Here is an 11,505-nt window from a genome sequence, read left to right as displayed (position 1 = left end):
CAGGGCCAGTAACTGTTTTCACTGACGGGCCAGATGCCCACCAAGAACAACCTGATAAACACTGCGAAAGATTGTTGATCTTATGTTTGGTTTTAATTTGATCTATTTAAGGTCTCCAAGTCAGCTTTCCATCAAATGCACAACATGGAAATGGAACAATATGAACTTTCTCAAATGTTTGCCCATATAGTGTTGAGGAGAGTGGTTGATCTCATTTAGAGAATTACTTGACTCTTTATTACAGACAATATTAATCCCCATTCATATGATGATTGTTACTTTACATTTATTGCTTTCTAGTGCTCCATGGCATGCATACAAAGAATTCCCTGCTCTTCATTTTATTAAATAACAGTGGACTACATATGCCTGTGGTGTGTATGATATAGAATAGTTACTGCTCTGACATCTGTTGTTTCTCCAAACAGAAAAACAACCACCCAATTGTACAGTCTACCCCTTTGTTTACCCTACTTAGGCATAAAACAGTAATTGTACCTCTATAGAATCCAACTTGGGGAAGATGGGGGGGGGGGTCAAGGGTGAAGTCAGAGACGCTGGGTCCTCAACTTCTGCAACAAGGCACTCTAATGATACACAGCACCGAAAAGACAAAACAGAGGGAGATTCACAAACAAATATACAAGACCCAGGAGACGCCCGCCATCCACAGCATCCACGGGAGCTGAAGATCCGAGGCCACGCGTCCCGATGACAACCATGCGTCTAACCCAGCTGAGGGAAGAGGGAGGGCCCGGAGGGAGACCTCGACCTTTTATATGGAATCAGGGGCATCGCAAAGGGGAGAACAGTGATGACGATTCTAACAGTACAACTGTCAGTTTTTTGCTTTTTAACGAAAATTGTTAACCTTCAAGATTTGGTTTGGTCCAGGTTACCCACTCCTGGCTGATGCTGAGTGCGAGAGACTGTAGAACGGCTCAGTTAAAAGCCAAGTCTGACTATCCAAACAAACAAACAAACAAAAAAACCCACAGGTGGCAATTAAACTCATAGCAAAGTCCACATGAAAGAAACTGCTCGACTTTCCTAGTATTAGTTAGCTTACTTAGCAGAAAACAACATGTTTGAGTTATTTTAGCCAACATGTAATCGGTGCAGGCAGACCCTTTCTTTCTACACAATACTAATATTGTAATAATAGTGATAATCCATTATCATTATAACCCACATAAACAGCTTTTTTGGACAAGTGTGTGTTGCTCTGCATATGTTTTGCCTGTGACTGCTGCAGGTGAGCTTTCAGTAAGCTAAACCCATCACTTGACTGGAGGCCTCTACAGTGATGCTCCCTCCTCCTTTCATGTTCTTGACGTTGTGAAATTGCTTAACTATGGAAATAATTCTGTCATCATACATTCGAGGTCATCTGTTGCATCCCAGGCCTCTTGGTGTTGCTGAGCTACTCAGTGCATTTGTTCTTTATAAGAATATACTAGACCCACATCACCCCTACTTGTGGCCCGTATATTGATGTGAAACAATATACTGCAATTTGGCCCTTGAAGTTATTTGGCCCTCTTTGTTGCAGGGCTGTGTTAGCTGCTAGCACAGCCATGTCCTAACATGCCCGAGAGAGTTCATAGTGTTTTTGAAATCAAGGAAAAAAGACAGCTTTCAGAATACTTTATTTCATTTGTGAGAATGTTCACCTTCTCTTATTAAACAGGTTAAATCACTACAGCTGCATCTTTAATCAGTATGTACAAAGATATTAACACACAAAATAAGAAACATCCTAAACCTGCTCCTTGCAGAGCCTGCTCTACAAATTTATACAGCCTAGATTCCCCCCAACGGTTCTTCGTTCATCACTGAGCTCTCAGCTCAAGATGAACAAACTCCATGTTTGTAAAAGTCATTATTACCTGTGTTATGTAACGTTGTAACAAATGGCCCACATTCTGACACACTGACCCTGGTAATTACACAAATCTTCATTTGAGTGGAGGGTGGGTAGAAAAAGTCTTTCTACTGTCACCTTTTTTTGGGACGGGGCACTAGCATACTTCAGTAGTAGATACTCTAATTTACAACTTGTAGTACTTTGTGTATTAAAACATTAAACAACATCAGATTTGAGAAAACAAAGATCAAGTGCACTTTATAAAATATGCATGTAGACTACTCAAACTGTTATATCGTTTCTATAGTTGTGTCAAAATCTGTTTCCCCATTGATTTCAATCCTACAATCACCTGAAACTAAACAAATTCCCACATAAAGAGCTGCTGTAAATATTAAAGGAGAAAGAGAGTTCAACACAAAAACCAGCATCAAAAAATATGTCCAACCTTACCCAGCCCGGCTACGCTACAAGCAACATCTGGAGTAGTTTGATCACGTTGATCAAATGCCACACACAACTGCAGGACCATAAACTCTATATAGAAAGATAGATGCAGTCACTGGGCCATGGTGACTGCCTGTAAGTGCAAACCATTGATGCCAATACAAATGCAAACTGTATATAAAAGATGGACGTAGCCACTGGGACTGCAAAATGAAGCCAATGGCACATGTCTCCTAAACATATATTATTTCTAATGGCCAGCAGGAGTTGACTGCTCATCCAGTCGTATAAGAGTCTGAGAAAACACTTTCCTGGTGATGCTGTGGGCTCGTTTCAGGTCCAATCGAATAAAAAAAGTTCATGAATCATTAGCCGATGAGCATATAGCTCCTAAGTGCACCAATCAAATCCAGCCCCTTGGTAAAAAAAGAAAAAAGAAAAATGCTCAACTTGAGCTTTACAAAGCCAGAGGTGACGACACATCTTTTATATACAGGATATGGCTACAAACCATCCCGTCTACAGACTCCCTTTCATAAAACATCAACTATTATTTGGTTGTCATGTATCGCTGTGTACAGAACAGTTTCCAACGTCAGCAATGATGTTTGAACCTTCTCTGTATCCGTTCTTTTTTAGTTTGCTTCGTTAATCAAGCAGTTAGATATTTCCAGCTAGTAGCTAAGCATCCAGCCTTTTTTTAAACCCACAAACAGCCACTTGCAGCTTCAAAGAGGCAACAACCTGATGACAAACTCAGGTTGTCAGTCTACCATCGTCCATCTTTTATAAGGTCTATGTTGAACACAGGAAACACTGTCCAGTTAAAGAACTGCACACAAAAAACATGCCAGGAGTGTGATCTATACAATGTCCAAAGTCTAAAAAGGGAATGTTAAAATGTACAAAATATAAAAAAACTATAAAAACTGGTTCACACGACACTGCACTTTAACAATTTGAAGGTTTGTCTTTTAAACAGAGGGACTTTTCACTTTCCTATTGACTTTCCAGTGACTTGTACACTAGAGACACATCCACACAAATATGAATAAAATCAAGAAACAAAAATGGGGAGAGGTTTAAGTACCTTTAAAAAAAACACTTTCTGCTTCCAATCTCTCACATGGGTAAAGAATTAACAAACAAGAGTGTGTGTGTGTGTGTGTGTGTGTGTGTGTGTGTGTTTACAGCAGTCCCGTGGGTGTGTGCGATGCTGCAGTACTGGTAGATGGACCTGCCTGAAAGGTATACATGAGTGTTTTTGCTGGGGTGACTAATGTTGGATTGCTGGGGCTGATAACCATGTATCAGCTGATGTTCCTACAGTACGGTGTAGTTGGATCGCCGAGGGGGAAAAAAATTGGGTCATTGTTTTTTTTATCCTTCCAGCAAAGCATTTGTCACACTAGTGGGCAGCTAAGTGTGAATCTGCAGCAGCTCGGCTGTGCTGCTGCTCTGCTTAAAAAAATCATATTACAAATCACACAACATTTACATCAATGCAGACAAATGTGTAACAGGCCAAGGTCAACTAAGCAGTAATTAGGCAGCTTCTACCAATGAAAACAGGAGCAGTTGATGAAAGACGGCAGGCTGAGGTAGAGCGTGGCAGCGACTTTAAAATGTTGCTTTGAGCAGTGACTACAAGTTCTCAAATGTGAAAAACATAACCTTAAAATTCAGGTCTCTCTTTTCAAAATACTCTTCATTCTTAGATCCAAAATATACGAACCAGTTACTTCACCGCTTTGTACTAGAAACATAAAACGTGGCGATACACGATGCAGTTTAACAGCCACGAGAATATGGACAACACATGCACGCACACTCACACATCTATATATAAAGCACCAGACACACACCAAGAAATGACCATACAGCAGCAAAGTACACAAGGCATAAGAGGTACCGCTTCATAAAACGGACTCCACAGTGATGGAAGATTCCTGCTTTCAGTCTGCAGACCCGGCTGTCCAGCTTTGCTGTACCTTTTGACTCCAGCACATCTACTGCAGAGAGAAAACACACTGCTACCATCTCTTTTTCATGAAGTGAGCAGAGTGACAGCGGGTCAGACTGACCTTTTTTTTTTTTTTTTAAAGCATCCACTGAGCTTTTCGATGTCCTGCACTACAGGAAGCTCACAGTGTCTGTGAAGCACTGTCAGCAGTCACCAAAACACAAAGGCTGCTGAGATGTGAGCTCTAATTTAAACAAAAAACATCCTCGTCAAGAGTCCATCTTCCCCTCTGTCCGTTAAAGTTAACTGCCAGCGTGCCCGAGCTGTTTCCTGTAATAGTGGCAGGTGTTACTGCAGCACAGCTGACACATTTCGCCTCCATCATAAGTCAGTGACTTTATTCTCCACAGCAGCAGCAATCTGCTGCAGTCTATAGCCGAGTTGCATCTTCTGAGCTGTGGTGTCCTCCTCCAGCGCCGTGATGATCTGATGGCAAAATAATGAAGAGGAAGAAAGACTGAGAATATAGAAATGACAAACATCAGCTGTTTCTCAGTGAAGATATTCTGTCATATCTAGGGATGGGTATCGAAACCCGGTTCTTGTTGTGAACCGGTTCCCACTGTTTCGATTCCTTGGAATCGTTTGCCATTTTTGCAAATGATTCCCTTATTGATTCCAGTCGCCCCGAATGACGTCACCACATTGCGGAGCATCATTTACCTGGCAGGAAACATGGCGGCTCAAATGCTCAAAAGTTTGATTATACTTTATGAGAACGGATGACAACAGGGCAACTTGCAATACTTGCAAAGTAGATATTTCATTTAAGGGAGGAAACACTACGAATATGCAAAAGCATTTGCTCACAAAACACGCGATGACCTTAAATGAATGTCGTGTTTTTAATTCTGCTCCGGACTCGTGAATCTCAACCCAGCAGCAGCGGTAACGTTTGCACGTCCTCTCCCGTTAATGCAGCAGGTAAATAATCAGCTAACAGTGCATATTATGTTAGCGCGATCTGCCTTATTACAAAACCTGCCATTACTGTGCGTTTAGGTGACCATGATGAGACAGACAGAGTCTGGCTCAGATGCTGGCAGTTCTCGCTGCAGTCTACCGTAGCGTCTCCTTTCAGGCCAGGATAGACGAATGTCACCGAGCAGTGACTCAGTTTGTGGTCAAAGGCTTGCACCCATTTACCACAGCAGATGGTAAGTGAATGTGTTTAATTGTAGGCAGGGACATTACTGGATATTCTCGTGTAATTGCTACAGAAGAATATTTATTTTATTATTTTACATTTACAATTTTTTTCCTGGGGACCCTGTGACGCCCCATTGACGAGCCGTAGACTGTGGATCTCTTAAAATCTCACTGTTGGGTTTGTAAGGCCATGTTACTCCTAAATTTCTATCTTGTTCAAAGAGAAGATATAAAACAAAGTTCTAAGCTATTAGACCTTAGTGTTCTCCTTTTTTAAAATTAATCGATAAAGAATCGAATCGTTAAACAGAATCAAAAATGGAATCGGAATCGTGAAAATCTTATCAATACCCATCCCTCCTCATATCCATACGTTTTGGGGCAGTAATTCTGCCTGTGTGCACCACCGCAGTTTGAACTCAAACAAACAAGATGTGACTGAAGTTTAGACTTTAGTTTTAATTCAGGGAGTTTAGCAAGACATTTTCATAGGCTCTAAAGTAACATTGACAAATTTTCTCATCTATGAGAGAGACTGCAAACACTTCAGGAATGACCAAATCAACAGTTTGGTCCATTGTTAAAAAGGAAGGCTCTGGTAGACTTGACTAGATCCCCTAAAAAGCAGGTTGTTGTGTGCCAAATCACAACAACGGTCGTCTCAAGGCGCTTTATATTGTAAGGTAGATCTACAATAATACATACAGAAAAAAAGCCCAACAATCACATGACTCCCTATAAGCAGCACTTTGGCGATAGCGGGAAGGAAAAACTCCCTTTGAGCCAAAAGCTCAGACTCCTCTCCGTTTCTAACACTTTTCCCACATTGCTTTTGTCCCCTGTATTAGTGCTTTTAACAGCAGTTTGGAGTAAGGCCTATAGTTGCTGCTGTTAATTAGCCTCAGCCTTCTACACTCAGCCACTTTATTGGGTGCACCTTGTTAACACTGGGCCCTCTTCGCCCTGAGAACTGCTTTCATTGTTCCACAGATCCACCACGGTGCAGGAAACCTTTCTCAGAGATTTGGCTGGAGCCATCTTGTCTCTAATTCCACTACATCCCAAAGATGCTCTATTGGACTGAGGTCTGCTAACTGTGGTGAGTAAGAAACCAGTTTAAATGACGTGAGCTTTGGAATATGGTGCATTATCTTGCTGGAAACATCAGAAGATGGGTCACAAACAGATGGACATGGTAGATTTTGTCATTTTGCATCATTGCAAGCGTGAACATTGAAAGACATTAACCGCTGACCAAACTGTGACCCTAACTTGTTGGTGGAAGTTGCAGCAGAAATTAAAACACCAGTGTTTTTTGGCACCGTGTGTGTTGGTTCTGCTTCAGCATCCAACATGTTCTGTAATAAAGCAATGCTCTGCTGCTGTCTGAGCTGCTGTTTCCTCCTGGTCAGGGTATAATCCCCTTAAGAACTGTCGCTCACTGGGTAATTTCTTCTTTCAAACCATTATCTGTAAACCCTAAAAAAATGGTTGTGTGGAAAGATCACAGCAGATCAACAATTTCCAAAATACTCTGGCACCAACCACCAGCAACCGCGCCACAGCTAAAGTTATTGAGTCACCTTTAAATTCAGCAGCTTGCCCACATGTCTAAACACAGTGTCAGCAGCCATGTGATTGGCTGGTTAGATATGAACCTTGATCCGTTCACATGCCACAAAACAGAAGCTGCTGAAACTAAGCAAGGGAAGGATTACTGGATGAAACGGAGCTCGAGTGAATCAGAGGCTTTTTTGTAATGAACGTAATTGATTACTTCAGAAAAAGAACTGAATTTTATCGATGAAAAAAGACTTTTCAGAATTTTATGAAAATTATTTTGATTAATTAAGATTTTTTTATTGTATTAAATGTGTTTTGCATTGTTAGACAGTCTCCAGATTGTTGCATCATGGTGTCCTGTTCCACCTCTAGTGGCTGGAAAGAGTAGAAACACACCTGGTCGTAGTATTTATTGATGTACTTGTAGAGCTCGTGCAGTGCCACCAGGTAGTTCAGTTCTCCCGAATAGTTCTGAAACACAAGGCATTGACGTGAACGGCCACACTGTGTGTGTGTGTGTGTGTGTGTGTGTGTGTGTGTGTGTGGCTGCACTCACCCTGGACAGCTCAGCTAGAGCAGAGTTCATCTCCTGGTCACTGGCTGAGATGGTCTGCCTGATGTCAGCATAGTACCTGCAACAACCATCACTGTAATCAGCCTCTGATCAAATACGTTTATTTCACAAACACCTGCTCAGTGTTGTCTGAGCAGCTTAAGCAAGCCAACCTTTCCACCATCTGTTTGTAGCGGGGGATATCTCTGGCATACAGCAACTTGTTGATGGGCGAATCCTGTTCAAAAAGAAGAAGAACGACATTCAAAGACACGAGAGTAACAGGAGGCTGCAGGAAAACTCGCGTTTGCAAACGTACTAACCCGGCCCAGCTTGTGCTCTGCAATCGTGCACGAGTCCATGAAGGTCTGGGCGATCACAGAGAGCACAGCATCCACGTGGTCAGATGCCTGGATGTCGAAGATAAACTGGGGATTCTTCACAATATTGATCCAGAAACGCAGCGGGAGACTGCAGAAACAGGACAGTATTAGAGTCCCGCTATCACCTGCCAGCAGCCGGCTCTATCAGACTATCGTCTACCTGTTGGTCTTCCAAATATGGATGGTCTCTGAGTCAGAGATGCCATGTTGTGCTGCCTGCTCATCCAACAGGTCGAAGAAGTACTTGACGGCGAGCGGGACAGGACGGCTCGTGCTCAGGATCACCGTGAAAAGATCATCCACAAACTTCTGCAACGTCCCCTGACGAACAGTAAAGTTCACATTAGAGCATAAGAAAGTGTCAGCACTCTGCTCTTGTCTAGCTAAAAGTATACATGTGTGTGTGTCTGTTTAACTTTGTAACGTTGTAGCTCACAAATGAGGAGAACAGCTGTGTGTAGTTTAAAAAACAGATTTTTACAAAGTGTGGTACTCCTGTACTCCTCATCTCCTTCCTACAGCCTCTACTCAGTGGGACTAGACCCAGATGTGTGTGTTGTACCTTCATGGACAGCAGGCGGGTCAGGTAGATCTCAGGGATAGCCTTGGCCCTCTCTCTCTCCCTCAGGCTGCCTCTGCGGTGTTTGGGCAACTCGGGCTCCTCGCTGGCTTTTACCAGATGCCACAGCCTCACTCCACCTTCATCTGCATCCTCCAGCATGGGCGTCTCTGCACACACACAGGTTTGATGCTTGCCTGTGACTCTACTTTTGATTGTCACTTCATGTTCCACATAAACACTCACACAATTTGAAGGAACGAGTAGAGAAATGATCGAATCGTTCTTACTGTCAAATAAAGTCTAATGAAAGATGAACTGGCTGAAAAGTTGATTTCTCTTTTATTTGAACAAACTCACTCTCTCCTGCTATGTAGTCGTGGTTGTCATGGTGAATGTGTTTGGTATGACGAGGGACCAGTGCCACCGTTGCGCCATCTGGGACCTATGGAGGAACACAAACAGCCATTGGTGTCGGCCGTGTCCTGTTCCAGGCTGTGAAACAGTGTAGTAAAGCGTTCAGTGATAACTCTGACCTTGTAATGCTGAAGCGTGTTGAGGCGTTTCCAGTTACCCTGAACCACAGAGGTCAAGTCCTCGTCTGACAGGATGAGATGACCGGCAACGCCCGACCTCCACTCTGCATGACAGACGCACGTCAGCACAGTGTTTGTGCGACACGCTCATCTTAGCAAACTCGAGTGACTTAACGATGTTTACAAATTCATTCAGGAGCTCCCATCATCAGCTCAGGCTGATGTTACCACGCAGGTACTGACAGTGCTGTAACATTTAAATTTACCAAGTGTTCAGACTGAGCAGTCAGTGAGCTTGGTTTGGATTTGTTTTTGTCACGCTGTAGGGGGCGCTATAGGGCAACAAATATGAAAAGAAGGAACTCAAAGGAAAGCTTATACAGCGCCAAATCACAACAGTCGCCTAAAGGCGCTTTATATTGTAACAATAATACATGCAGAGAAAAACCCAACAATCATGTGGTAGTCAAGGTCGGACAGATGTTTTCCACATCTGTCATGCCCCTAAACCCCAGTCTCTGAGATCTTAGTCCACAGAAGCAAGAGCTATTTATTGTTGTAACACTTTTCACACACATAAGTCAAAAAGTGAAAAGATATTAAAACATGGTTAAGATGATAGTAAGAATCAAACGACAGGCGTTCAATAAATTAAACATACCTGTCACAACCCTCAGAGCCACAGCTGAGGCCTCTAAAGCGTCACACAAGTTTACTTGTGAGACACATGTGTGAACGACCTGATTCAGTTATTTCCTTTGTAGCGATGAACTCGTCCTCACAGCTCTGTGACTTCAGAGCTCGATGAAGCTGCACACCTGACTCCCCACGTCTGCTCCCAGTTTATGACTCCATATCTCTGCTGGTGTTTTAATGCAAATGAAGCCCTCTCTTTATAGCAGTCAGTGCAACGTCCTGCCTTTCCCCCCATTTTTTTATTGCTTTATTTAATTTGGAGCTATTCTGGTTGATCATACTGAACTTTCTACGTATCCTGTGAAACTAAGCTTCACTCATTTTACGTCGCTCAGCTAATTTGTTTGGTTATATTTTATCGAGCTGTTCCTTTATTTTATAAAGGTCTTGTTTACTCTTTTAGATTTCCCAACTTATGGGTAAACTAAAAGAGATCATAAAGAGACATAAGTACCAGATTCCTCGAGGCTGACACGAGGTGCATCAGTTTGGTGTGTCACGCAGTGTGTGGTTCTCACCCAAGTCCAGCGACTCGGCGTGCGGCCGGTGTGAGAAGGATGTGCCTTTGTACACCTGATCCAGTAGCTTCTCTTTCACCTGGGTAATGGTGTCGCAGTCCAGGACTTTGGAGGGCACAGGCTGGGTCTCATTGACCCCTCCACCCTGCACCAACACATTCAGCGTCTGCCGGGAAAAGACGAGTGAAAGGAGCTGAAGACAATTAAAGAAAAATACAACCTCCTCTGGAATTTTTCATTAGAGCCAAAATGGTTATTTATTTCAGTCTAGACTCCCCTCACCAGGGTTTTGTACTCTACGTCCTCTCGCAGCAGGCGGTTGTCATTCAGGGTGTACTTTGCTTTGCCAGTAACAGCATCCACCGGCCCTTTATCGACCTGGTGCTTTATGGCCCTGAACAGCATGTACAGAGGCTCCCCCGCTGAGTCCTACACACACACAAATAATTAAATCACTGCAATGCACCAATTCTTACACAGGGCTTCTCTGCACACTTCATGTGTTAAATGTTCTGCAAAGTCAAACCTTGAGGAAAACCTGAGCTTCATATTTCAGATTGGTGGAGCAGGTGTGAATCAGGAGGTTCGTGGTTCTGCATGCTACATTCGATAGAAAGCACGTAGGTGCAGAAATAAGTGCTTCTATGTATGAGTGTAAACAGGTGAAGCATAAAGGAGGAGAAAAGCGCTATAAAAGAATCAGTGCATGTACTAGAAATGTTTCCACTGTACTGGAGTGACTGGAAGGATTTCCATTCCCCTCTGTGACATGTCAGGACTGGAAACTGCTCTTTAAAAGTTACTGCTGTGTGCAGCAGCGTGGGTAATTTTTCTATTTACATGTTATACGATATCTAGTTGAGTCATTGGTGCAAATGTCAGCTTTATGCACTGAAATCCTCAACGCAACACAGCATGCTCTGAGGGCTCTCTGAATAAACACAAATATGTACTTTTCTATGAACGGTGTGATCATAAAAACAATAAATTAAGCATGTTTTTTTTGTTTTTTTGCTGTGGGAAATTAAAGAGTTTGCACACTGACTTTAATGAACAAAAAGGACACAGGTCACAGCTTTTTGGAGCTTGGTCCTAATTTCAAATACATTATATTCCACTTTAAAATGCCCCCAAGTAAAATCTCAAAGTCTTAAAATGTTTTATATCCCAATGTTTTTTTAAAAGACTTATCCCTACTACTGTGCATCACT

General features: G+C 42.6%; 1 protein-coding gene across 1 annotated transcript in view; it reads right to left on the bottom strand.

Annotated features, from left to right (window-relative positions):
* Window positions 1-1,638: 1,638 nt before the first annotated feature.
* plxnb1b (plexin b1b) overlaps window positions 1,639-11,505 on the bottom strand; it is a 112,167-nt gene continuing 102,300 nt past the window's right edge. Inside the window, exons 28-38 of the mRNA XM_087840455.1 lie at window positions 10,577-10,723; window positions 10,295-10,460; window positions 9,081-9,184; window positions 8,905-8,989; window positions 8,548-8,714; window positions 8,146-8,306; window positions 7,926-8,073; window positions 7,776-7,840; window positions 7,606-7,681; window positions 7,446-7,520; window positions 1,639-4,763 (exon numbers count right to left, since the gene is read on the bottom strand). Coding sequence (XP_087696581.1) covers window positions 4,659-4,763; window positions 7,446-7,520; window positions 7,606-7,681; window positions 7,776-7,840; window positions 7,926-8,073; window positions 8,146-8,306; window positions 8,548-8,714; window positions 8,905-8,989; window positions 9,081-9,184; window positions 10,295-10,460; window positions 10,577-10,723 — 1,299 coding nt within the window. The 3' untranslated portion in view covers window positions 1,639-4,658. The remainder of the gene's footprint in view (window positions 4,764-7,445; window positions 7,521-7,605; window positions 7,682-7,775; window positions 7,841-7,925; window positions 8,074-8,145; window positions 8,307-8,547; window positions 8,715-8,904; window positions 8,990-9,080; window positions 9,185-10,294; window positions 10,461-10,576; window positions 10,724-11,505) is intronic.

This window comes from Neolamprologus brichardi, chromosome 5 (genome assembly GCF_056152115.1).
Source record: "Neolamprologus brichardi isolate AB-2024 chromosome 5, ASM5615211v1, whole genome shotgun sequence".
NCBI classification, from domain to species: domain Eukaryota; kingdom Metazoa; phylum Chordata; class Actinopteri; order Cichliformes; family Cichlidae; genus Neolamprologus; species Neolamprologus brichardi.
The sequence above is the reverse complement of the archived record's forward strand: the minus strand, read 5'-3'. Positions and strand labels throughout refer to the sequence as shown.